The sequence below is a fragment of the Dermochelys coriacea genome, chromosome 10 (genome assembly GCF_009764565.3).
Source record: "Dermochelys coriacea isolate rDerCor1 chromosome 10, rDerCor1.pri.v4, whole genome shotgun sequence".
Taxonomy (NCBI): Eukaryota; Metazoa; Chordata; order Testudines; family Dermochelyidae; genus Dermochelys; species Dermochelys coriacea.
In genome coordinates this window covers 30,141,628-30,168,047 of record NC_050077.1, presented here as the reverse complement: position 1 = coordinate 30,168,047, position 26,420 = coordinate 30,141,628, and the positions used below count along the sequence as shown (strand labels likewise).

General features: G+C 43.8%; 1 protein-coding gene across 1 annotated transcript; it reads right to left on the bottom strand.

Annotated features, from left to right (window-relative positions):
* Positions 1–7,065: 7,065 nt before the first annotated feature.
* On the bottom strand, positions 7,066–22,472 carry C10H16orf89 (chromosome 10 C16orf89 homolog). The gene is made up of 8 exons (XM_038419603.1): positions 22,264–22,472; positions 15,803–15,952; positions 14,843–14,993; positions 14,503–14,620; positions 12,296–12,431; positions 10,902–11,006; positions 9,914–9,997; positions 7,066–8,585 (listed from the first exon to the last, which is right to left on the bottom strand). Exons 1-8 carry the CDS (start codon positions 22,436–22,438, stop codon positions 8,518–8,520), a joined length of 987 nt encoding a protein of 328 aa, XP_038275531.1. The 5' UTR covers positions 22,439–22,472; the 3' UTR covers positions 7,066–8,517.
* Positions 22,473–26,420: the final 3,948 nt, after the last annotated feature.

Here is a 26,420-nt window from a genome sequence, read left to right as displayed (position 1 = left end):
GGTTCTTAAGTCCAGCAACCCAAAAGACCATTTAACATGCCTGTCCCTTCTCTGCACCCCACTCACAGTTGCTCTCCATTACCACTGCAGCCCCAGAATCCAGAGGTTCATCTGCAGAGTTCACCTCCCACTCTGGTGGTGGCGGGTGGGTGAGTAAGGAGGTACTTTACACACTCTACTGCTTGGGCACTCGCTCGTCACTCCAACAGCCACACCTCTCAGTGGGGCTCTGTTCTGGTCCCCTCCACCAGCCGCCCCACTGGCTGCTGGCCACACCTCTCCACCAGCCTCCCTGCTGGCCGCATGCCACGCCTCTCTGCCAGCCACCCTGCTGGCCGCATGCCAAGATATCTTCAGGGTCCCCCACTTAATGCATCTCAGTGATTTCAGTGGTTAGTGGGGGAGCCTCACTGCTGGTGCACACTGGGCAGTCTCCTGCAATAGAGACACTGTCCCAAAGTAGGTCTAATACTTAGACCTAGGTATCAGTGATTTCAGCTCTGCAGCATGTAACAAGACTCTAAACTGAGTCTAAAATAGCTCTTTTATTATACCATGGAGAGACCAAGGGTCAAATGGTGTCTAGGACCCTTTAACACAGAAGTGGGCAAACTACAGCCTGCAGGCCACATCCAGCTGGTCAGACCATTTAATCTGGCTTTGAGCTTCCACCAGGGATCGGGGTTATGGGTTTGCCCCACTCCGAGTGGCTCCCAGGAAGCAGCCAGCATGACACACCTGCGCCTCCTATGTAGTAGATGGAGGCATGGCCAGGCAGCTCTGCGTGCTGCCCTATCCACAGGCACCACCTCTGCAGCTGCCATTGGTCTCAGCCCAGAGCTCCCTCCTGCACCCCAAACCCCTCATCCCCAGCCCCAACCCAGAGCCCTCTCCAACCCCCTGAACTCCTAATTTCTAGCCCCATACCAGAGCCCACACCTCCAGAGGGAGACCTCACCCCCTCCTACACCCCTACCCCCAATTCCATGAGCATTCATGGTCCACCATACAATTTCCATACCCCAGCATGTCCCTCAGGCCAAAAAGTTTACCCACCACTGCTTTAACAGTACCCACATTACCACATCCAGATACTTGTCCCCACCTCTCTCAACTCATTGGGCTTTCGCACCCATGTCCCCTGCCTAGCGAGTGCTATTCAGTTGAGGATATGTCCCTCCATTGGGTATGCCAGATACAGTTCTGCTGCCCTCAGTTCACACAACAAGGATAACAACCCTTTACTACTCCTACCCCAATAACAAGGAGACCAGGGATCCAACAGCAGCCACAAGTGATCATTTGGGCAAGCAATCCCATCATGCTGAGCACCTAGGCAGGGGATGTGTGTGCATGCAAATGAGATCAGCTCCTGAAGTCTTTTTCCACAGCTCACCACTAGATGTCAGGGGAGAGCTCATTCAAACTCTGCTTACATATCATTTTAGAACAGTGGTCTCCAAAGTGGGGTGCACGCACCCCAGGGGGTGCGCAAGACCATCCCTGGGGGTGCGCGGCAGGAGGAGCGCTGCCGAAGGAGTGCTGCTGGAATGGCAGCAGCAGCGCTCCTGGACCTTTGATTCTTCAGCAGCACGCCGGCAGCAGCTCGGCTCTCCCCGCCCCATCTTCAGTGGCACGCTGGCGGCAGCTCGGCTCTCCCTGCCCCGTCTTCGGTGGCAGCTTGGCTCTCCCCGCCCTGTCTTTGGTGGCACGCTGGCAGCAGCTCTTCTTTTTTTTTTTCCCTAGAGCTAGTCCTGGGGGTGCACGATCCAAAAAGCTTGGAACCCCCTGTTTTAGAATATTACTCAAGGGGAGAAAATTATCCCCTTAATATGCAGTTTAGTGCTGGGCTGGAGGCAAAATTCCCCCACCCCCTATCTCCCTCTTACAGCTACTAACAGGCACAGGGTAAAACTTCAGGGAGGTCAGGGTTTCCCTCTATAAGATATACCTGATTGGATAAACCAACTGATTACAAGTCTGAATACATGTGGATCAGCTGGGATGAGTCCGGGCAGATTATCCTCAGGCTGTCAAGGCAACCCGTGTGAAGACATTGCTTTCAAATTTGCATGGGGAGTTTCTCTGAGTCTGGGAGAAGATGAGTGATGCTGATGGAAGGCACCTGAGGAGGGGGTTGGCTTCCCCAGGTGAAAAGGAAATATTTTGGAAGAGAGGTATAGGAGCAGAAGGATTTGATTGGTAGAAGAAGTTGTGGACGGAGTAAGGGGCACTTTTAAAATTCCCCCAGTATCTTTAAGTAGAGAGGTTTCTGTTAGAAGGGTGTGTGAGGTGGTTTCATGGTAGTGGAGATGGCCCAGTGCACCTGGTTGTGTCTACTGCAAGCTGCAGAATAGGGGCTGGGAGAGAAGTTCTAATGTTAGCAAGGGACACACACACACACACACACACACACACACACACAATACCAAACAGGACCTGCTGAGTAAAACAGAATGGTTTTTTATTTTAGGGCTTGGAGGCTGAGAGGAGCTATTGTATTTAGGGCTACAGAGTCCTAGCTTGGGCTACACTATAATCTATTCATGTTCATAACAGTGAGCAACACTCTGATGATATTCAGCAATGTTAGGTTTTGCTTCAGCTATCAAGAGAGCTGGCTCACGGGAGTCTAACTGTGTTTCAGGCCAGAGTGAGACCTCATCCCAGCAAACAGATCTTGGTCCATGATTATCTCCCTTCAACACTGTGCCAGTTGAAAGGCAGTGACAAGTATTCTTAAGAAATGCTGAGTTCCACAGTTATATATCCAGAATCAAACAAACCAACTATGAACAGCATCGCATTCTTTGTCTCTGGTTAAGAGCTGCAGCTGTCACTCCTCTGCCTGCTGGTTTTATTAGTACTATCTCCACCAATGGTCCCACTGTTTCCACTGCGGTTTGCACTGGTAGTTATTGATTGTGCCCCATAAGGAAGAAGTGCAAATCTCAGACTTGCTGTCCCTTCTCCCCTGGAAGCTGTAATATTCAAGGCCATAGTGAACATTGGCTCGAGCATGGCTGTGCCTGTTGCCCTACCCTGGACATTTCAGAGGAGGATATGGAGATGTGGAGGCTTCCAAAAAATCTGATGCTAGGATGGATTGACCCTGTTGAGTTGGGAGTGATATCCTTAGGGCTGGGGAGGCTGTCTACTGGCTCTCCTCTGGGATGCACCTGTGAGACTCAGGGCTACCCCTAAGGTGATGGGAGTATGACCATATATCATGGAAGCTGCTGAACTCCTACAGGGAAAACTCTTCCCTGAGAGAGCTTGTCATAAATATAAAGGGAAGGGTAAACATCTTTAAAATCCCTCCTGGCCAGAGGAAAAATCCTTTCACCTGTAAAGGGTTAAGAAGCTAGGATAACCTTGCTGGCACCTGACCAAAATGACCAATGAGGAGACAAGATACTTTCAAAGCTGGAGGGAGGGAGAAACAAAGGGTCTATCTGTCTGTGTGATGCTTTTGCCAGGGACAGAACAGGAATGGAGTCTTAGAATTTAGTAAGTAATCTAGCTAGATATGCATTAGATTATGATTTCTTTAAATGGCTGAGAAAATAGCCTGTGCTGAGTAGAATGGATATTCCTGTCTTTGTGTCTTTCTTGTAACTTAAGGTTTTACCTAGAGGGATTCTCTATGTTTTGAATCTAATTACCCTGTAAGGTATTTACCATCCTGATTTTACAGAGGATTTTACCTTTTATTATATGAATATTCTTCTTGTAAGAAATTGAATGCTTTTTTCATTGTTCTTAAGATCCAAGGATTTGGGTCTGTGGTCACCTATGCAAATTGGTGAGGATTTTTATCAAGCCTTCCCCAGGCGGGGGGGTACAAGTTTTTTGTGAGGATTTTGGGGGGGAAAGAAGTTTCCAAACAACGCTTTCCCAGTAAACCCAGTCAAACGTTTGGTGGTGGCAGTGGAAGTCCAAGGGCAAAGGGTAAAATAGTTTGTACCTTGGGGAAATTTTAACCTAAGCTGGTAAAAGTAAGCTTAGGAGGTTTTCATGCAGGTCCCCACATCTGTACCCTAGAGTTCAGAGTGGAGAAGGAACCTTGACAGAGCTAGTCACCAAAGAATTCCAACAGGGGTGTTGAGAAAGAGCTAATGAGGGAAACTTGGACTGAGAAGCTGAAAAAAATCCCCCCTCCAAAGAAGGCACAAGAGGAAATCATTATTTCCATGCTAGACCAAAGCACAGCAATCTATGCTACATTTACTTTCTCCTGCTACGTGGACGAGAATAGGATCTGGAAGGACAAACCACCACCATTAGAAATTGCAGCTGCTGCTTGTACAGGGCCTCAAGGCAGAGACCGCAACTGCAAGCAAAACTAGGCATAGGACCAGCTGTGGCATATGTATTCTTCTCAATTCAGGAAAAGAATGATTCGAATTATTACAAAGTATCCATGTTACATGCATGCTGTGCTTTGTCCATTTTAGTCTGGAAATATCCCAGTCACGCATCCAATGCTCCAGGGTGCCTTGACAAACCTGAAAATAGATCCACTAATAAGCAGACAGACCAATCGACCCATCACTTACCCCAATCAAATCAAATCAAATTAACCCAGCAACAATATGCATGTAGCAAGAACTAACCAGTCTCCACATACTGTCTCCTCTAGGGTGACCAGACAGCAAATGTGAAAAATCAGGACAGGGGATGGATTTAGGAGCCTATATAAGAAAAAGACCCAAAAATCAAGACTGTCCCTATAAAACTGGGATATCTGGTCACCCTACTGTCTCTACTGGAATTCCACACAGGAGCGGCCCTAGCTGTTTTGCCATCCAAGGCACCTTTGTTTTAGGCACCCTGTTCGCCCAGCCCTAGAATCAGCCCTGATCTCTTATCCCACCACTATCCAGGCCTGCCCCAGGCAAGGGACCTCCTGCAGCACACCCTGCAGGCTAACAAACTCAGGCTGTTACAGACTTGGGGAGGAAGTGAGTTTAAAAAGTCCAGGGCACTAAGGGGATGCCCTACCTGCTGCTCCCTCTCTCATATCAAAGAGGCTTCAGCTCAAGCACCTCTGCTGACTTCAAATGTGGTATATGTTCTGGGGCCAGAGACAGCCTCTTAGGCACTAAGTGCCCTCAGACCTGCCTTTATAGGCCAAAACAAACATCTTTAGCTTAGTCTGGAAACTAATAAGCAGGCAGTGTCTGTCGTAGTGTGTCGGTTTAATATGCTCATAAAACAAAGCACTGCCTGCCAAGTGAGCTGCACCAGCTGCAGGTTTTGAATAGATGTAACGTGCATCCCCATGCAACCAGGTGACAAAGGCATCCATAACAGCTGGAGAGTCTATATTCAAAAGAAATGGGCATAAACTTCGAGCTGTCTGTTGGTGGGGAGAAGGGCAGACTTGGTTGAGTTAGAGGAAAACATCATGCTCATCTTGCTGGATCTGCATACAGCTGTTCCTGGGCCTCTCTCACATCCTGGTTCTTCTTTCTTCTCAGAGTCCTAGCTCCCAGAGTCACAACTACACAACGGCAGTATTCACCTTTTCTTTGTACTCTGTCAGCAAATGTCTGTGGGCTGAGAACCAGCATGTTGTGCTTTAGGCAGTTCAACCAGTGTCATGCCAGCTGTATGCACAGAGCATAAGGCTGTAATTAGCCTTGGAACACATGAAACCTCATGACCAGTTCTTTCTGGAATCATCTTTTTGGCCTACCCCCATTTAGTGTCTGATCACACACCAGAGCAGCAGAAGGAACAGGCTGTTCAGCCTGAATCACATCTGTGGGTTTTGCTGACACATTTACACCACCCTACTGCTAGTAAAGATGTTCCTCTCCTAAAGCAGCTCCACTTCTTCCTTAAACCTGGTATTCTCTCTGCCAGTGCCATGGCTAATGTCAAAAGAAGAGGACAAAGCCAACTATTATGCTCTTCCATACTCAAAGGACAATGACACACTATCAGTCTCAAAAGTCATGAGTCAAAATGGAACCCGATGTGAGGCTCAGTAGTAGAAAATGGTTTTATCAATAGTGCATCATGCCAAGCAACCATTGAACGTGCATCCCCACGGTTTGAGATATGCAGGAAATTAGCTTATGATGGCTCATGCTTGTAGCTTGTGTGTTACTGTGTACAGTTCAGCACTAAACGAATGTTAGAACTGTGGCTTCTTGCTTGAGATGCTAACAGAAGCCATGCTTTGGGTCACATTGAGAATCTTGAGCAGTCAGATGCTACTCTGACACATTGGTCTCAATGGCAGACCAGATGGGAAATCACACAGCCTTCTCTCCTTGGCAGACATGTTCTTCCTGTTCTAGTGAGACTTCCAGGCCAAAGAGATTTAGATGGGTTCAGAGAAACACCAGAACTTTTGGATGATGCTCTGAACATTGTGAGGTTCATCGAGACTAAGTTATGGTCTCCTGGGTGATCATAAATGAAAGAAGCTTCTAAGTTACTTCGACCACTATATCAACTTCATTTGACAAGCACTGTAGGGCATTAATAGAAGAACCAAGATTAATCTCCAGCAGGGGGCTATTAAAGGAAAGGGTTTGTTCTAGAAATGGAGCTGAAAGAACATTTACTTCCCACTGACTTCACATAGAAATCTGCCTCATAGCACTGCCGCAGAAAGCAGGTGACATACCCAGGCTGATCAATTAAGTAGCTCAAAAAGGCCTATGGAACTAGGAGCATGTTGGTAATGGTGGAATTCACTGAGTCAGGGCAGACACTTGCCAGAGTAGATCCCCAGGACTGTTTCCTGGTGCCCCAGTGGCTCACATGCCAAACATGCTGGAGTAGGGCAGAGGAAAGGTGAGGCGTCATGTATGGACATGGAACAGCTACTTTTGAAAAACCCTGCTGGAAATCCGGGTAGTTATCTGACAAAGAAACACTGCACATAAAAATTGATTCGCTCACACTTTCCATCCTTTCATCAGAACTACCAGATCTTTAACTATAATTGAAGGCCACAGCCTAGTTACATCTCTCCTGAAGAGCAGAGAATGTGAAATGTACATTGCTATATAAGTGCTAAGCAAGAAGAACTAACAAACACAGCCACTGCAAATCAAATCCATGTTTATTAACCTAGAATGCTATTTCTACAAAGCAAGTAAAATGTTAGTAATTTAACAGAATGCTGAAGGTACGTATGTATAGACCAGTGGTGCTAAGTTGCAGTCTGGTAGCTCACAGGATCCTCATTTAATCAGCCGTGTGACACAACACAGTTATAATCCAGACAAGGAAACAAATGCAAGAAGCAATTTACCTTATTGTTAAGCAGTGTAAATAACATAAGAAAGTAACTGTAGGATACTATTAGTGGGAATGAAAGCAGATTTCAAAAGAAGAGGCCTCACCGTGGTTGTGTGTGTGTTTTGTGTGCAAGTGCTTCGGGAGGGAAACAGGGCATTGCCCTGAATAAATTTGTTTCTTTATCTTACTTTTCCCTAACTGCAAAAAGGCAATAAGGTTCCATTTGAGTAAGAGTTCTGAGCAAACATTCAGGACTTTATTATCTCATTCAGCCCAGCCAGGTTGCCCATACCTATAGTTACCTGTGATCTGCTGGTCAAGGAAACAGAAATTTCATTAAAAAGAAAATTATTAAGAAAAATTTATTTGTTAGTCTCTAAGGTGCCACAAGTCCTCCTTTTCTTTTTCGGATACAGACTAACACGGCTGCTACTCTGAAACCAGAAATTTCATTGTTACCATGTACTCAGTGGCAGACAATACAGGAATTACTTCCAAGGGTAGCACAATATTGAACATTTTTAGTTACAATGATAGTAAAATAACAAAGAAAAGAATCTTAAGATTCAGCCATTGGGTAACAGAATAGTAACTTATAGATTGTGCAGCAGTGGGGTCTACACAGTGGTTTTCTTGACCTTATCCAAAAAACATGATCTGTTCTGTGCATTGTGTGATATATCTTATTCAGAGCATGGGCAGCATGTCAAACCAGTCTGCAAAATAGGCCTGAATGCTGATCTCATCTTGTCCATGAAGATATTCCAATATCATAGAATTTAATGGGTGCTGAGGGTGCTCAGCACCTTGCAGGATTGGGGCCCTTAGATAATAAGGTGAGAGCTGCCCAGGATAAACAAATTCCTCTAACTCCACTGAAGTTGAAGATGATGCATTCAAAGTCAGTAGAGATAAGAGAAGAATTGTGCCCTGTGTGTTCAGTTGTAATGGGAGCTCGGGAGGAAGACTACATTAGGAACTCTTGTTACTGTAATAACCACTGGCCCATTACAGTTTTGAAAACCTGCCAATAAAATCTCCACTGTGCTGCCAAAATAGCACTAGTCAGTGGCAGCGTGATTACAACTTGGCTACCATAGTGGGGTTGCTCAATGTGTTGCAAGGATAGATTTTGACTGAAGAGACTACTCCTGTTGCATGCTAAAACTGGAGCTGGTATTGCTTCAGGACTAACCAATCATCGCTTTGTGTATGGGAAGTTCCAAGTTGATCATCTGTAACATATTGGCATTTTTAGTAGTAGTAGAGGAATCCCCCCAGTACTCCGACCGCCACGGCTGTGTTATGAGAGGAACATCCATCTGCGGAGAAAGGTGTTGAACATGGCTTACATGATGCCTACACTGGATGTCTTGTATTCCCCTTCTTCATTCCTTATGCATTTGAAAGACCAAGGAGGCCTACTAGTAAATAACAGGACTGGGAGTCAGGACTCCTCTATTCTTTTCCCAGCTCAGCCACTGGCTTAGTGTTTGACTTTGGAAAGCCAGTGGGGCTCTCTGTGGTCTAGTTTGTATAGCTGTAAGATGGGGACAATGCTACATTCCTACTTCACAGGAATATTGTGAGGCTAAACTAATGTGTGTAATGTGCTTTGAGAGCCACAGAGGGAAATCCTTATAAAACTGCAAAGTATTATTAAGAATGTGAAATCATCTGCATTTCTGTGTGAATGGCTTTAGTCAACATGCCTACGTGCATTTGATAAATGTACAGGATTTCTGAATAGGATATGATCAGTTAGAGGAAAAGTTAGCAACCAAGGGGATTAATATTGAATTTTCTACATGAGGAAAATAAAAGGCATCATTTCTGGTGTCCGCAGGTGTTAGATACCCTTCTGGTAGAATTACAAAATTGTACAGTTTGAGTGCCACTGAAGATCCTTCTCACTATCTTAAAAATGCTGACTTAGACACAATGGATGGTGTTTACTCAATTACCTCCTATATTTTTATCTACAGATATATTCATCAAGCCTTTCAAATTCACTTTTCTTGACACTTGTGTAGTGAGGTGATATAGAATATCACTTTGAGTATTAGTTATTTGTCACTTACTACTCATGTTGTGGGGATTGTCACCTAACTCACCTTCTTCTGCTCCCTAATTATCATAGACTCATAGGACTGGAAGGGACCTCGAGAGGTCATCTAGTCCCGGCCCCTGCACTCAAGGCAGGACTAAGTATTATCTAGATCATCTCCGACAGGTGTTTGTCCAACCTGCTCTTAAAAATCTCCAATGATGGAGATTCCACAGCCTCCCTAGGCAATTTATTCCAGTGCTTAACCACCTTGACAGTTAGGAAGTTTTTCCTAATGTCCAACCTAAACCTCCCTTGCTGCAATTTAAAGGACTCCCAGTCCAATAAAGAGTTTGCAAGATGTCCCAGTGTGAGTATCTTATTCACATGAGTACTTGTGACACTGCCTCTTTTTGTGAACATTCTTGTGGGGGAGAAACAAAGTTGCTTATGCCCATGGGGTAAACAAACAAAGGTGGCTGCAAATATCATAGCAGCAATTTCACCAATTATGTTTGTGAATGTTCTTGCAGCACACGTCCAGCTCCAATCACAGTGAAGCTTATGGGGAGCCCAACACCCGAATGTTTTCACTGGCTTTACCTGCAAACACCTTCTCTCTTCTTTTAACTCTTCTCAATAGTTGCTCTTGGTCTTTCACCCTGGATGGGTGTTCAGAATTCTCATCTGAGAAACAGAAAGATTCCTTTGCATGAAGATCTAGGGACACAGCAGGATTGTTCTTCTCTAGCATCAAGCTCATACATTCTCCTTGAATTACATATTGCCCGACACGGCTTTTAAGCCACTTCTTCCCATCTTCCCCTCTCGAGGTGCCTTCAGAACACAGGTCTTGGGGAACAAATGCAGAGGAGCCCATTTAAAAGGATACCTTTTAAAGACCTGCTGAGGCCTCGTACTGAATGTAAGATCGTTTATTTGCATTGGCCTCGCATGTGTAATGGTGCTTTACATACAGAGAAAGGTCTGGGTTAAAGGTGTTGAGAGATTATCCTGCTGAAATGCCCAATATTTCTTGTATTTATGTTTCATATTAAAAGTTTTATTTATTCTAGGCATTAGAATGAGTAAAAAGAACTTAATTTCCTATGCCTTCGCCTGATTCTGTGATCTGATCCAAAGTACAATAGAGGCAATGGAAGTCCTTCCATTAGTTTTAAGCGAGGCCCCTGCTGCTTACTCCCCTTCTGAAGTAACCGCTCTCTTGTTAGTAACATGACAATTGGTTGCTAAGCAGAGGATTATAATGTCACAAACAGAGAAGTGTGATGTCAGCTGAGGAATATACATCAGGAACATGCTAATGTCAAAAGAACCTATACGATCCAACACAATTCTTGAGCTGAATACGACTCAGTGATTGTAAGCGGCTTTGAACATGGGAAAAGGATAAAGATTGTTCTTATTCCACTGGCAAACTATAGAACACATTTCAGACATAAAAAAAGTTTGGGGGTAGAAAGCAATGCTATGAAGCAGCACTTTGATTTGCATTGCATGCCTCACACTCTTGGATCAAGACCACTTGCAACTTCTGATTTCAAAGGACTAAGTCAAGAGATTCACTCACTGGGCTTCCCAAAGCATCCCTCCTCAGGCTTCTGCCATGTGAGAATGGTCTCCAGCCAGCTAGGTTTGTAGAAGTCAGAGAATCCAGACATACCACAGAACATAACTGAGGGGGACATAAATCCACAATTCAGCTATCAAACACTACAGCATCTTTACAAGCTCAGCCTCCAGAAGGAAAGACACTCAAAAATCCTTGGCTAATAGGATCCATAATCCTGCCATCCAGTCCTATTAGAAAGGTGGCAGTCTGACAACTTGTAAGTTTCTCTTCCTTCAGGAGGCCACTCATACAAATAAGAGATTGGGGCAGGAGAGGGATTGTGAAAACTATTAGATTAAATAGTTCAACTCCTGGCTAATGCAAAATTGTTCCCGACAGCATATTTTTCTACTGTCTTTTACCCTTTAGTTTTAAAAGTCCCAAGCAGTATGTCTCCCACCACCATTAAAACCAAAAACCTAATTAGCCAGGGGCTATATAAAAGCCACAGGGGAGGAAGCCAAAGGGGAGCAGAAAGAAAGGGAAAAGACAGGGAGTGGAAGTAGGGTGGCAGTTCTCCCCTTCCTCCTGCTTGCAGATGATGAAGGGCCAACTGTACATAGTGAAACAGTGGTGGGAACAAGCCTGTGAATAAACTGCACCAGTGGATACTAATTCCAGAGTCGGAGTGATTTTGTGGACTTAGAAGAGGCAGGAGCCAATGAGGCCCTGCCACACTCTGCTACAGATGTCTAAAGACAGGCTTGTAAAACCATGGAGAGGTACCTCAGCAAGTGGTCTAATTTCTAGATGTGCAAAATGCACACTCTAGAGTCATTGTATGCAATGTTGTTGTAGCTGTGTCGGGTCCCAGGATATTAGAGATTCAAGATGGCTAAGGTAATATCTTTTATTGGACCAATTTCTGTTGGTGAGAGAGACAAGCATTCCAGCTTATAAAGAGCTGAAGAAGACAGCTTGTCTCTCTCATCAACAAATGTTGGTCCAATAAAAGATATTACCTCACCCACCTTGTCTCACTAGATTCATTGTCAGACAGCAGTTCCCATTGGCTTCCAGCTGACAATTTATTTAATACCATAGCTTTAGATACATAAATTCCAGAGTTGAAAATATTGGCCTTCAATTTATAGAAATTGTATATAACAGAAGAACATGAGCTTATTCTACGTGTACATGTCATCCAGCTACAGTTCGTGAAGAGATGCAGAATGTAAGATACTAGTTAAATAACCCTTCATGAAGCTTTACGTGGAGTATGGTTAACTTCTATAGCATAACTAATATTTGCTGTACCCAATATTTCATCATTGCTAGGATAAATAGCTTGATTTTATTATCATATGTCACAATATGCTTTGCTATTGCTTCACTAGGAATAGTTTACATACTATTTTCCATGAAGAGGTCTCGAGAGGAAAACCTGAACCCATTACTTTCGATCACCAGGTTTATTTTCATCATGCTAGCACAGAAAATATTCTTGTAATATTGGGCCCTCAGGAACAGACGATCCGAGCAGCCTTTCTAGGTATAGAAGAAAACCAGGGTATTGTATTGCATTTTGTTTTTATTTTTTTAAATTTCACATTGGAATAGGGACGGTGAGATCTGATAGTTGTGATTTACAGCTGCAGATATGATTTTGGACTTAAACACTATGAAATAAGCTAGTCTTGAGCATCCCATTCATCAGGAAGCCATCTGCTTGGACTGTGGTCTCTCAATTTATTTAATCTGGGCATCTTTACTAATCCAAAGCGGACAGTAGGGGCATACTTTTCTGTAACCTGGAATGGTATAGACATTGGAAGCACAGAGTAAGCATCAATCCATTGGCAGATAGTAATGACAGGTGAGATGATATCAGCTTGTTCTCCTGGCTATCACTCATAATGTTGCCCAGTGCCTAATTACAGTTATTTAAATACTGTACAGGTAAAAATACCAAACAATGAAGTCTTGAAAACTGAAATGTTGAATGAACGATGATTGTAATAGCAGTGGGGACTGCCCCTGGCCATCACGATAGCTGCTCTGCCAAGCCTAGGAAAAAGATTTCTACCATGGAGCTCCCTAGCACTGAGTCAAATTTCTTGAAGTAGACACTAGGGAGTGAAATTGCCTAATACTGTAGGTGGAAGGCCGAGTTGTGAAGGTTAGCGGGGAACATTGGATTAAAACATACAGGTGCTTTCCTTGGTGTCTTATGCAGACCCCCTGAATTCAGGGCAACTGTGTGTGAAGGGAGGGCCCCAGAGCCCCCTCACTGTCGTCTGGTTTATTTGTAACTCTAGACCTACCCCAACTTCACTCCTTTCCCTGCAATGCTCAAACCAAGTAACTTGACCCTCTCTTGATTGGTTAGTTAACTTAAACTTCCGTTGCTTTGGGATCCACCCTGTGGTGCAGTGTGCAGGGAGAATGGGTTTACTTCACTGGAGAAAAGGCCTCTTCATTCTTGCTGCTGGGAATTAAGTTTTTTCCCACCTCTCTACCTTCTAATTTTTCCCTCTGCTTATCTCCTCTCTCTCTCTCATCACCTTTTTATCACTAACCCCATTGCCTTTCCCCCGCCCCAATCCAGTAGGTCATGCTTTAGGGCTGGTTTTGGATTTAAAAATTGAGATAATTTAGTCTGACAGTCCCATTCAGCCGGGAGCCATCTGTTTGGACTGGGTCTTTCAACATATTTCATCTGGTATTCTTAAGTAGGCACTGTGGCCAATTTCTGTGCCTAGGTTACAAACATAATCCTCTACACATCTGGTGGAATCTCATCCCTCTCTGCCACATTTTAAGCATCTTCTTGCTGTACATAATCCACTAAAATGATCAGCTGCCTCACAGACAAGACACAGCAGTGGCTGAGCTAGGTAACGTGGTTCCTGTTTGTCTCCAGACACACACAAATGAGTAACTGAACCAGGTTTCCCTCATCATCCAGGTCTAACTCTGCTATGAGTCTGTATTCCCAGGTCACCTCCTGCCTCCCCCCCCCACACAACTGTCCTGCCAGATGAGCCCCACTCAAGGTCTTCACCTCTCTTGCCTACATCCAGATATTCTCACTTCAATTACATTGGAATGAAAACAATATTGGCTGTATTCACCCCAGAACTAAACAAATTGATTATCCTATAGTCTTTCCCTCCTGGATCTTCCTCCTTTCCCTCTTAGCTGTTTCTAAAGTCCTTCATAGCTCCTTTCCTAGAGAAACAGATATTTAATTCTCTGTCTGCAGCTGAAATCCAAAGTACCAATTTAAGCGGCCAACTTAGAATATGATGATGTCTCTCCTGAACAAGTTTGTCCTGTTGCCTCTACACATCTAGTTTGTCCCACATAACTATATTTTGTATGTCCATTACCTTCCTTCCTTTCTTCCTTCCATATTTCTCTCTGGGGTCATTGCTCCCAAGACCTTCCTTGCCCTCCTACATATCCAGGTCAGCCTTCTAATTTCCCCTTTCCACCCCTGTTAGAACTGCAGTCAACAAACATTCAGAAAGTCCACCCAGCCACATCCCCATGTTGTATCATGTATATTTTTCCTGTGATAACTGCTAATCCTCAGGTAACAAAACTTGGCACTTACCATATCTGCAAACATGAAGTAGAAAAGCTGATGTGACAGGGAATAATCTGAGCATCCAAACTTTGTCATGATGTTCCTACAGGCCTTGGTGACAACGCAGGACTTGCCATTATCTTTCCTGTTGAACAAGCAGGATAATGGTAATGAATAGCTCAAGTGTCTGAAGACAAGACTCCAGTAACTAAATGTAAAGGTGTACTCTCCTCTCAGTGCATGTGCAGAAGAGTGGAACTCCCGTTCATCATTTTATGAATGTAAATGCAGGTTAAAGAGGAGGGAAGAAGTGCTCCAGAGAAAAGAAGTGGTCAAAGAATATCTCTTGATAAGGAATAAAACCTACCAAGTTCCTAGCAAATATGTAAAGCATTTATCACTCATTTCCTCTGTAAAACAGCTGATCCTGTCAAACATGGAGTAGGCAAGTGAGGAGTCTGTTTGGTTCCACGAATGAGGAAGCATCCAAAAATTTCGTCCTAAAATTGGCTCAAATTCTGAAAGCAAATTAAAGAAGAAAACCCATAAATAATGAAGTGGTAGCAAGGGTGACACATTCCTTGTTATTCAACCTTACTGCCTTCTGCTTTGCATTAGCAATGGTAGGACATATTGTGGAGGGTTCTCCCTATTGCCTGGGCACTCGGATACATCCCATATGCCTCCATTTAAAGATTTGTGCTTCTGATGAGCCAGTTACTGTGATGTACTGTACCACAGAATTGTGCATTCTCTTTATGTCCAAAGAAATGGAAACAAGGTTAGTCCTTAAAGTCAGTGATGGCCAGAAACAATTATATGAATGTATTTGGAAGGATTTTGAACCGTTTTATCTGGGGATGCAATAAATCAATTGCAGAAAAATGTCACTTTTGGTTTTTAACAATATTTAAAAGGCCATGCACCTGACAGATCAGAGATGACATAGCTAGGGAAGACATGATATAAGCAGTGGATTTAGTACAAGTGACTTCAAAGAAACCTGTATCAGAGCCTTAGTGAATTTCCCAAGGCTACACAGTAAGCCGGTAGCAGAGCCAGGAACAGCATCCAAAAGTTCAGACTCAGTTCCCTTTCTAACCACTAAACGCCTTCTTTTCCTAAGAGTCTACAGGAATATGATGCACAGCAGATGCCTCTGTCTCTGATAATTATTTGTTCCTATTCAGAAGCTATGAGCACCTGCTTCATAAGGCAAAACAGATGGGGAAAACATTTCCGTATAAACACCTCCAGTCTAAATAATAAATGCCCTTTTGCACCTCCCCCCTCCCAGCCCCCTGGAATTGGTACCACTTAGTTTTACCTTTGAAATACTCTGGGTCACTCTGCCCAAGAGAATGAGTTGATTTTTCAATCAGAGAAGACAACTTCTTCACCAGCCTTTCAACTCGGACCTGCTGAGATAGTAATTCATGTTCTGAGGCCCATTTCTCCAGGGCTCCTTTCAAATGAGCTGCAGAAAGAAAGACAATGAGGTTTTGTGTGATCATAGCCTTCAAGTGCTTTTGTATGTACAATAATAACCTGATTGAACTTGTGACAACATCTCCACTTGGTTAGTGGGTTCTTCACCATCGAGTATTATCACACTGTAAGTGAACTGTTCCCATCCAGTGAATAGTCAGTTGGATCCACAAACCTATCCCTGCTACCTTGGGAGAAGAACGGAGGAAACTAAAGCCACATTAAATGGTTGTGATGATCTCTTTAGGGCACTCGGATACTGTAATGAAAAGCATGACATTATTTGGCAGATGGCACAGTTATACATAGTCTTGCAAGTGGGGATGTGTGTGTGTGTGTGTGTGCATGTAAGCAAATGTTCAGTCCTGGGAGGACAAGCTGTGTTCATTTTTGATAATGCAAGATTCTGTGCACAGGCAGCTGTCCTTGGAGAAGGAGTTGTGGGAAAATTTGCTTTCCAACTTGGGCTCTATTTAGAGTCAACTGTTGCTCCTTGGGAACCAAGCATTGGGGTTAGGCTTAGATTCTTGGAAGGAGGGATTACCCTGCATGCTGTTTGACTACTTCTGTTCCAGGACTTCTATAGGTGGGTAAATAAAACAAGTTATGCTTAGAGTATATCCAGAGTCCATATCACTGGTTTCTACTCCACTGGGAAGCTAATCTGAAATGCCCCAGACATCCCCTTCCATACGGAGGAGGGATGCTACTAACGTCAAAACAGGACACTGGTGTTTGAAAGTAGAATCAACACTCTAAATAATTAGACAGAGAGAGAAAGACAAACTGTTAATGCTCTGTAACACATTCAAGGATTTCTTGCTGCCAGAAGCTTTCAATCTGCCTCATAGATAGGGCAGCCTAGACTCACACTTGTTCCTTTGGTGGGAGCAGTGTCAAGGGTCAAAAAAGACATGGTAACATTGTGGGTATCTGAAGGAATTGAGGTAAGGCCCCATTGTCTAAATGCAACTTTAATGGCACCCTCACACCACAGCGACTGATTCTCTAGGAGCTGGTGACAGGCAGCGCCATCCACTAAAAGAACAATTGGTTTCAGTCCTATATCCCAGTGTCTTTCAATCCACACCCATCTGCAAGCCAGCTAATAACAGAAGGGTAGCTCATTGCAGTACCATCTTCCTGGGCAGAATGTCCTGGATAAGTGACGGCCTGTGAGAAGAATCCAGACTTCCCAGCCACAATGACAGCTACCAGAGAGGCTTTAGGTCCATGACTGTCAGGAAGCATTAATGTCTCATATGGGGAAGGCAGTGTTGCCAACTCTTGGGTTTTTTATTTTTAAAGCCCTACCTCCTGAAGTCATGGTATTACATGAGGCCCACAGAGCAGAAGGCAGGGAAAAAAGGAAATAATATCTATCATTTAAAATCTCATGATTTTAAAGCAAAATCTCATGATTTTTTAAGGATCTGATAGACATTTTTTGAACACTTGGGGTTAGCACTGCTGGGAAAATAAGATGCCTCCAAACTCTCGTTTTCTGTGCTACCTACAAAAGCCTTAACAAGGGTTAGGCTTGTGGTGTGCACAACCCACTGCCGATCATGCTGATCCATATTGTCTTGTCATTCACTTGTACTCCCTTGTCTGACTGTATCCATCTGTTGTCTCTTGTCTTTTACTTGGATTGTAAACCCCTTTTGGGGCATGGTCCATCTTTTTGGTTCTGAGTTTGTATAGCACCTAGCACAACGGGATTATGGTTCATGATGCCAATGTATTTAAAAGGGCTACAGAGATGATCCTGGCAATTACAGGCCAGTAAACCTGACTTCAGCACTGGGCAAACTGGTTGAAACTATAGTAAAGAACAAAATAGTTAGACACATAGATGAACATAATTTGTTGGGTAAGAGTCAACATGTTTTTTGTAAAGGGAAATCATGCCTCACCAATCTACTAGAATTCTTTGAGGGGGGGTCAACAAGCATGTGGATAAAGGGGATCCAGTGGATATAGTAATGTACTTAGATTTTCAGAAAGCCTTTTACAAGGTCCCTCACCATAGTCACCAAAGGCTTTTAAGCAAAGTAAGCTGTCATGCGATAAGAGGGAAGGTCCTCTCATGGATTGGTAACTGGTTAAAAGATAGGAAACAAAGGGTAGGAATAAATGGTCAATTTTCAAAATGGAAAGAGGGAAATAGTGGTATCCCCCAGGGGTCTGTACTGGGCCCAGTACTATTAAACATATTAATAAATGATGTGGAAAAAGGGGTAAACAATGATGTGGCAAAATTTGTAGATACAAAATTGCTCAACATAATTAAATCGCAGGCAGACTGTGAAGAGCTATCAAAGGATCTCTCAAAACTGGGTGACTGGGCAACAAAATGGCAGATGAAATTCAATGTTGATAAATGTAAAGTAATGTACATTGGAAAACATAATCCAAACTATACATATAAAATGATGGGGTCTAAATTAGCTGTTACCACTCAAGAAAGAGATCTTGGAGTCATGGTGGATTGTTCTCTGAAAACATCCACTCAATGTGCAGTGGCAGACAAAAAAGCGAACAGAATGTTGGGAATCATTAAGAAAGGGATAGATAATAACACAGAAAATATCATACTGCCTACATTTAAATCATGGAACGCCCACATCTTGAATACTGCAGATGTGGTCGTCCCATCTCAAAAAAGATATATTGAAATTGGAAAAGGTTCAGAAAAGGGCAACCAAAATTATTAGGGATATGGAACAGCTTCCATATGAGGAATGATTAATAAGACTGAAACTTTTCAGCCTGGAAAAGAGACAACTAAGAAGGCATATGATAGAGATCTATAAAATCATGATTGGTGTGGAGAAAGTAAATAAGGAAGTGTTATTTACCCCTTCTCATAACCCAAGAACTAGGGGTGACCCAATTAAATTAATAGGCAGCAGGTTTAAAACAAACAAAAGGAAGTATTTTTTCACACAACGCACAGTCAACCTGTGGAACTCCTTGCCAGATGATGTTGTGAAGGCCAAGACTATCACAGGGTTCAAAAAAGAACTAGATTATTTCATGGAGGATAGACTATCATGGAGGATCAATGGTTATTAGCCAGGATGGGCAGGGATGGTGTCCCCAGCCTCTGTTTGCCAGAAGGTGGAAATGGGCAACAGGGAATGGATCACTTGATGATTACCCGTTCTGTTCATTCCCTCTGGGGCACCTGGCATTGGCCACCGTTGGAACACAGGATACTGGGCTTGATGGACCTTTGGTCTGACCCAGTATGGCCACTCTTATGTTCTTATGACTAGGACTCTTGGTGCTATGATAATAAAAATATAAATAATAATAAATAATAATGCCAATCAGCCTTAAACAAGAGATGGCTAGGCCTTTGTTCAAGAAGCCATCACTTGACATTAATGTCCTTGCCAATTACTGCACCATCTCAAGGCTTTCCTTTTGGAGGAAGGCTATCCGGGCTGTGCTTGGGCAGATCTGAATTCTTCCAGTCAGATCCTTACCAATCTGGTTTCAGGTCTATGTTTAATATGGAAATCATCGTTGTGCAGGTAAAAGATATGTTAATGGCCGCTTCTTGAGCAGGGAGGCTGGATTATCCATACAGAGTCCACATGGAAAAAAAAAGGAGAGTTTGTCAGTTGTCAAAAAAATCTCTGCATTGCTCAAGGACTCTCCTATGCCACTGACGCATGTAGGGGCTGATCAAACAGCTGCAAAATGGTAGATAAGCACCAGCTTATATATACATATATAAGCTAACAGAATGAGGGTGTGCTGCCAACATTCCAACCCCCCTGGGCCATTATCAGCCGTCTATTACCAATACACACCCTCATTCTGTTAGCCTATCTAGCCATATATAAATAACCCAGTGGGTTCAAACTTATCCTGTGACAATGGCAAAATGCATTTTTAATTAGGGTTTGACTGCAGTCCCTATAAAAAACAAGCATAAAATCACCTTTCTGTTTTTCTTTCTTCACTCTGTTTCAATGATTCTTTGTGACTTGCTTTTCTCCCTAAACCCCCTACCTCCCCACACCTCTATGATCCTTCCTGATGACCAGCTGGAACAGAAGCCCCCTCCCTGTCTGTTGTGTATTCTCTTCCTGCACACTCTCCTCACTTTGTTCAACCCACCTACTCTGTATCCCTCTCCTGGATCTTGTGGTGCCACCTTTCCCCTCTTTGCCTCTCCCTCCCCTAGATTCTTACCTCTTCTTCCTCTCTCCATTTGGCTTCCTATCTCTTTTTGTTTCTCCACTGATCTGTTTTTCTTGTCTTTCCTTTCCCTTTTACTCTCCCATTCCCCTCTGCTCTCGCCTGTCTCTCTTCCCACTGTTGTGTGGGTTTCACAGCAAAGCTTACTGCAGACAGTCTGCAGCTGCTCAGCTCTTGTGAGAGCAACCAGCTGGAATCTTCTGCAGTGGAATAAAGTCTCAGAAATGAGTCCTCCTCATCAGAGCCAACAACAAAGAGTGCTGGGAATTAAACTGGCAGAAAGGTATCGAACCTGAGCTGCAAGGTGTGGATCTGGTTCTGAATTTCTCCATCATTCAGGGTTGTCTGGACCTTGGATTTTGGTGTGACCCATTCGAGAGATGGCTCTGGATTTGGGATCCTTTTGCAAAGTTTCCCAAAGTTTTGGTTTGTTTAGCTCCTGTTTTGGTTTGGAATCATCATATAATTTTCATCATATTCCTTCTGTAGGCTTCTAGCTGGGGTAGTTTTACAGTTTGAGATCCCCTTATGGACCACTAATGAGACACCATGGTACTCTTCCACTAATGTGATCAACCAGTGGTTCTGCCATTAATCATCAGAGCATAGCACCACTGAGGGGTGGCACTCTCTGGTGTACTTTACCTTCCTGTGGTACCTCTGCTCTTCATCCCATGCTCTGCAGACAGAGTGTAGGAGTCAGTTCACACACAGCTCTGAGCAGAGGACTGAGTACAGAGGTGACACAAGATTGGCTGGGTTTCAGAAAAGCACCTCTGGTTGTCTGTCATCATGTTAGCAGGATAAATGTTATCTTAGCAACAATCCATAAGCCCCCCTCTCCATCCCTTCCAAAACTTCATCCTGCCAAAACCAGAAGGGTTGTCATGACTCATGCACTTCATGGTTCCATATGGGTCCATATTTTGATAGCCTGTGATGCTGGACTGTTGTTGCTTTGCTTAAAATCCCCACACAGCTGCTGTCACTGACAAGCCAAGCAGCACCACAGATATTCTCACTTATTACTGGTTGAAAGCAGTTTTTTTTTAAAAGCAAACATAAAGTCAGTATGTGCAGCACTAGGGATCAAGAAATGCAAACACTATGACTGATTTGCTGTTGAGCTCTGTTCATGCCCAAATTATGAGCCAGATTCTGATTTAATACTTGGGTAAATCTACTGACTTCATAGAATCATAGAATATCAGGATTGGAAGGGACCTCAGGAGGTCATCTAGTCCAACCCCCTGCTCAAAGTGGAGTTCAGTGGAGTTGCTCCTGATTTACACTAGTATGAGAATAAAATCTGACCCAAGTATGGACCAGATCCTAGCCTCCTCCAGAAGATGGTTGGCACACATCCACAGGCATACATTGGACACATAGTGAGGTTAGTCAGCCAGTTTAGCCAGCTAACTGAAAATCCCTCCAACATATTGACAGCCTGAGGTATTGCATAAAGTCAGCATAGATAGCTCTACAACTTCTTCTCTTAGCCTCTGTCCTCCTACCCCTGGGCAAGTGGGTATTTGGGGAAAGAGTCATGGCCAGAACATTGCTGAGCTTTGATTCCCAACCACCAGCATGGCCGTGGGGAGGCATTGCATCTGGGTACAATACAGAGCAGTAATACTGGCTGCTTCAACTTGCCCTTGCCCTACAATCTTGGAAGCATACTGCTGATGTTCATCTGCCTTTGCCTCATCCCTGTTGGTCCTGCCAGAGGAGTATAATATCCAGTATCATCAAGTGGATGAAATATTCTTTCTTCTGCAAATTTCACGCTATTTCCCGCTCAGACATGACAAAAACAAGATGTGACACCTTTTAAAAATGACAGTAACCTGTGCTTCCCTAAGGACATCTACTCAATACAAAGGGCAGCTGGAGCACTGCTGTTTTTCTTTTAATATGAGAAACTGATCATTCCAAAATAATTTAAATGGGTGTAAATGTATAAACTGAGAGCCTTTTAATGGTGCTATCAGGAACCAAGGCTTGTTAATAAAAATAGTAATTTTAAAGGAGAGGGTTTCATATCAGCGTAGTATGACATTTATAAAAGCAATTGAGTTACAGTACCTTGCAAAACACGAAATCCCAATACTGCATCTAAATTGATGTCCCTGTATTTATTTGTCAGGAAGAAAGTTGCTTTCTCTAGAGCAGAAATGATAATGCTCCTCGTATCAGCCTCACTTTTTGACAGATCAGACTTAAAGAGAAAAATCAGCAGCAAAAAAACAGGGAACGACATTTCTACTTTGCTAGTTTGCTTGGAGAAGATTGTGCAATTCAGAAGACGTCAGTTGTTCACTGCCGTTTGTGTGCTGGATGACGGGTAGTTTTCCCTTCCCAGCTTAACTATTTAAGTGCGCTATGGTCTCAGTGAACATATGCCTGGGCCAGTTCAAGCAGTCCTCACTCATGGGCATATCTCTGGTTCCTCATAATGTACTTGGAAATTTTTTTACTAGGTCAAAATCTGGTCCTCTAAGCTTTAACTTGGACCACATTCTTATTGCCTGATATCCATAGGAGGGTTTGGTCTTGTGTAGGTGCAGGGAGAAACACTGAGAAGTCTGTGCAGTTGACAATAGAAGACTGGGAGTGTGCAGCAACACATGCTGGAGGAAGCGCTGAGACATCAGATGGCCTGCAGGAAGTGGACCATATTCTTGGCATTTTATGTAGCATGTCTGTGTGCTGCTGAAAAGCTGAGAATGTTCAGCTGATGGTTTTACTGTCAACAGAGAAGGATGGTCTTTCACTGTTTGCAACCAAAACTGACTACTTTCCTTGTGCCTCTGACTGGACTCTTTGGCTGCTAAGGCCACTTTCTGCCTCTGGAGAATTCCCCTTGTGTAGAGGGACTCTTTGCCAGCATAAGGGGAAGGAGAGGGGCATGTGTGGTGTTTGGAGATAGGGGACAGAGAGGAGGGTATGTGATGGACTGAGCTGATCCCCAACTGGCATAAGATGTTTGGATCTTATTTCAATGAAGGAAGTTAGAGTAGCAGGGGGCCTACTCCAACTTCCAAAACGGCTGGTTGGCTGAAGGATCAGAAAACAGCAACTGACTCACTCACACCACCATTCTGCACTCAGATTCTGGGGAGACTTGGCCCCTGCATTCAACCATTCTTACTGTAGGTTGGCCATTCCATTCACCTTTGACCTTCCTTGCCATAGCTATAACATGCTGTGATGTGTTCCATTATGCTTTTGTGCAAACAGCCTGGTACAGAAAATGAAGTGTGTGTTTTTTTATTACTGGGGGCGAGGGGGTGGAAGAGAATCCAATCAAATTTCTGTCCAGTAAATGTGATCACCCCAGCAGCCTCCCAACCAAGTATTCACCAGCTTCAGCGCTGCTTTGCTTCTGAGATCTGACATGTAGTAAGGTTGGTTATCATTGCAAATTATTGTATAGATTACAAAAGCAAAAAAACTGCCTTCTATATGACCAGCAGATTTCTAAACCAAGGATTTTTAAACAGGATTAGAATGTCAAGAGGGATAAATTCAGAATTCATTCAGAAAGGCAGAGGTTGGTGTAGCACTTACTGGTTTCAGCAGAGAGCTGGTTGGTCACATGTTGCTGGTTCCACTTTCTTATTTCTGGCAGCTAAATCACATTTAAAGGTGTTAAAAGTACATTACTTTCCTAATATGACTTTCCCAGGTGAGCAATTGCTGCAGTTCCCACAGCAATGGTTTGGGAACAAGAGAGGAGCTGGCTCTATGAGCCTGTGTATTAGCATGTAGTTCACACTATAAAAAGGTTTGTGAATCCCTTCTATATAGGTATATATGAATCCATTTGGTTCTGTTCATTCCCTGAAAAGCCCCAAATTCACTAAGGAAAATGTCCCACTTTGCAACTTCCAACTAGCAGCCAATAAAACTGTTTCATGTGAAGGCTGTTTCATGTAAGACCTAGATTTGAACCCAGATCAATTATAGATAAGAGAGAACCATTATTTTTGCAAGACTTGTAGCTCCACTCCTCTGGCATGGTTCCTAAATACATTAGCTTAAACTATAATTTAAGAGAGAACATCTTATTCCTAGAAGCAGTGATTCTTGCTATTAGGACACAGTGTTGTACACATAATTTGATGCAGGTGAAATTAAATATGAAAGCTCACTTCCCTGCACATAACAGATCTTTTTCTGCTCTGGTAACCACTCCGTAAACGTAACCCTGCAAATATTAAAATGCGTACATGCTGCAAACATAAGAGAAACTTCAGATTTGTTAATACTAACTTAGGCTAATTCATATAATTTCCAGTTTTGGTACCACAGACTCTTGGTTTTCCAAATAGGGCATCAATGGGAGCTAATGCTTTGCACTTTGCAGGATTGAGCTCCAGACAGGGTGGTTAGTTCAGCCCTGTGAACATGAGACTCCTCCTGTCTGAGCTTCTAATCACACTTACTGACTGATGTCCAACTACATGACCACTTTTCTCCTTGAATTCTAGAGATATGGAACCAGCCAGTCCCTCTTGGAACAAATACTGGTTATCCAATAAGATAGAACACCCTACCGATGCTCAATGTTATTTTCTATCCAGTCTGTATCAATGCCTATGAATTTTTCTCCACCTGCTTAGCTGAAATAGATCCATATCCAAGATGATCCCCCTGTAGCCATTTCTCTAAACTGTATACATCTGAGTGCTTCACCCTACCTTAAGAGTCTTCGGACCTGTGATTTGTTTAGTAGCTTCACTATGGACCTGCTCCAGAATTTGTGCAGCCCTGTAAACTGTTGACAATAACTCTTGATGAAAACCACACTTGGGAAAGACTTTTTTTTGGTGTTGGCCTGGTCCATCAGTTCACAGTGCACTCTCATCATTTTAAACTTGCACATGGTACACTTTTGTCATGTCGTTTTTCAGTGACTCACACCTTTTGAAATCTGAAATCATAGAATCATAGAATATCAGGGTTGGAAGGGACCCCAGAAGGTCATCTAGTCCAACCCCCTGCTCAAAGCAGGACCAAGTCCCAGTTAAATCATCCCAGCCAGGGCTTTGTCGAGCCTGACCTTAAAAACCTCTAAGGAAGGAGATTCTAGCACCTCCCTAGGTAATGCATTCCAGTGTTTCACCACCCTCTTAGTGAAAAAGTTTTTCCTAATATCCAATCTAAACCTCCCCCATTGCAACTTGAGACCATTACTCCTCGTTCTGTCATCTGCTACCATTGAGAACAGTCTAGAGCCATCCTCTTTGAAACCCCCTTTCAGGTAGTTGAAAGCAGCTATCAAATCCCCCCTCATTCTTCTCTTCTGCAGACTAAACAATCCCAGCTCCCTCAGCCTCTCCTCATAAGTCATGTGCTCTAGACCCCTAATCATTTTTGTTGCCCTTCGCTGTACTCTTTCCAATTTATCCACATCCTTCTTGTAGTGTGGGGCCCAAAACTGGACACAGTACTCCAGATGAGGCCTCACCAGTGTCGAATAGAGGGGAACGATCACGTCCCTCGATCCGCTCGCTATGCCCCTACTTATACATCCCAAAATGCCATTGGCCTTCTTGGCAACAAGGGCACACTGCTGACTCATATCCAGAAATAACTTAATGCTCTGAAAAGGACTGGATATTTTTAGCCTATTACTGCTCCTTGAGAGTTTTAAGTATACTGACATTCATGTAACGAAAAGGCCTTTCTTTAATAAAACTCTTGCTGTCTGTATTGCCTTTACACCAAAAGACACTCCAAGGAAATATCCCGGCTTTACATAAATTTTCAGAATTATCTCTTGTTTTTATATATTTTAATTTTAAGGAGAAAAAGGGCTAGTTTTTAACGGAGCAGATATATAACCCCTTCCCCCCCCCCATATGTTCCAGTTACAATGAGCTCAGCTGGGTTGGCGACATGTACGTGGCACAGACTGGAAAGCAGACTAGGGAACAGTTTTGTTGCATCGTTACGATTCCTTTTCACATTGTGGGGTGCTTTCAGGGAACAAATCTGCAACCTCTACGTGTTACACACGAGCGCTCACAGCAATCAGCCCGCAGTCCCGGGGCGGGGCGGGGCCGCTGCGGAGCCCAGGTCCCGCCCCCAGGGGCTCCCCATAGCCCGAGCCCCGCGCGGCTCCAGGCCGCCTGCATCCCGCGAGCAACTAGCTCCTCCCGCTCCGTGCCCCGCCGCGTGCGCTACGGGCGGCTCCCCCTCCCCTGGCGTCCCCGCCCCCTGGGCTCGGCCTCGGG

What these genes read in the sequence shown, in the direction of transcription:
- C10H16orf89 (XM_038419603.1), bottom strand. Translation starts at nt 22,438, where the DNA reads ATGTCGTTCCCTGTTTTTTTGCTGCTGATTTTTCTCTTTAAGTCTGAT. An exon ending in GGGATTTCGTGTTTTGCAAG is followed by an intron (nt 15,953 to 22,263) that starts GTACTGTAACTC and finishes TTCTTTCTGCAG; the next exon opens with CTCATTTGAAAGGAGCCCTG. An exon ending in AAGAGAGAAGGTGTTTGCAG is followed by an intron (nt 8,586 to 9,913) that starts GTAAAGCCAGTG and finishes CTTTCTCCGCAG; the next exon opens with ATGGATGTTCCTCTCATAAC.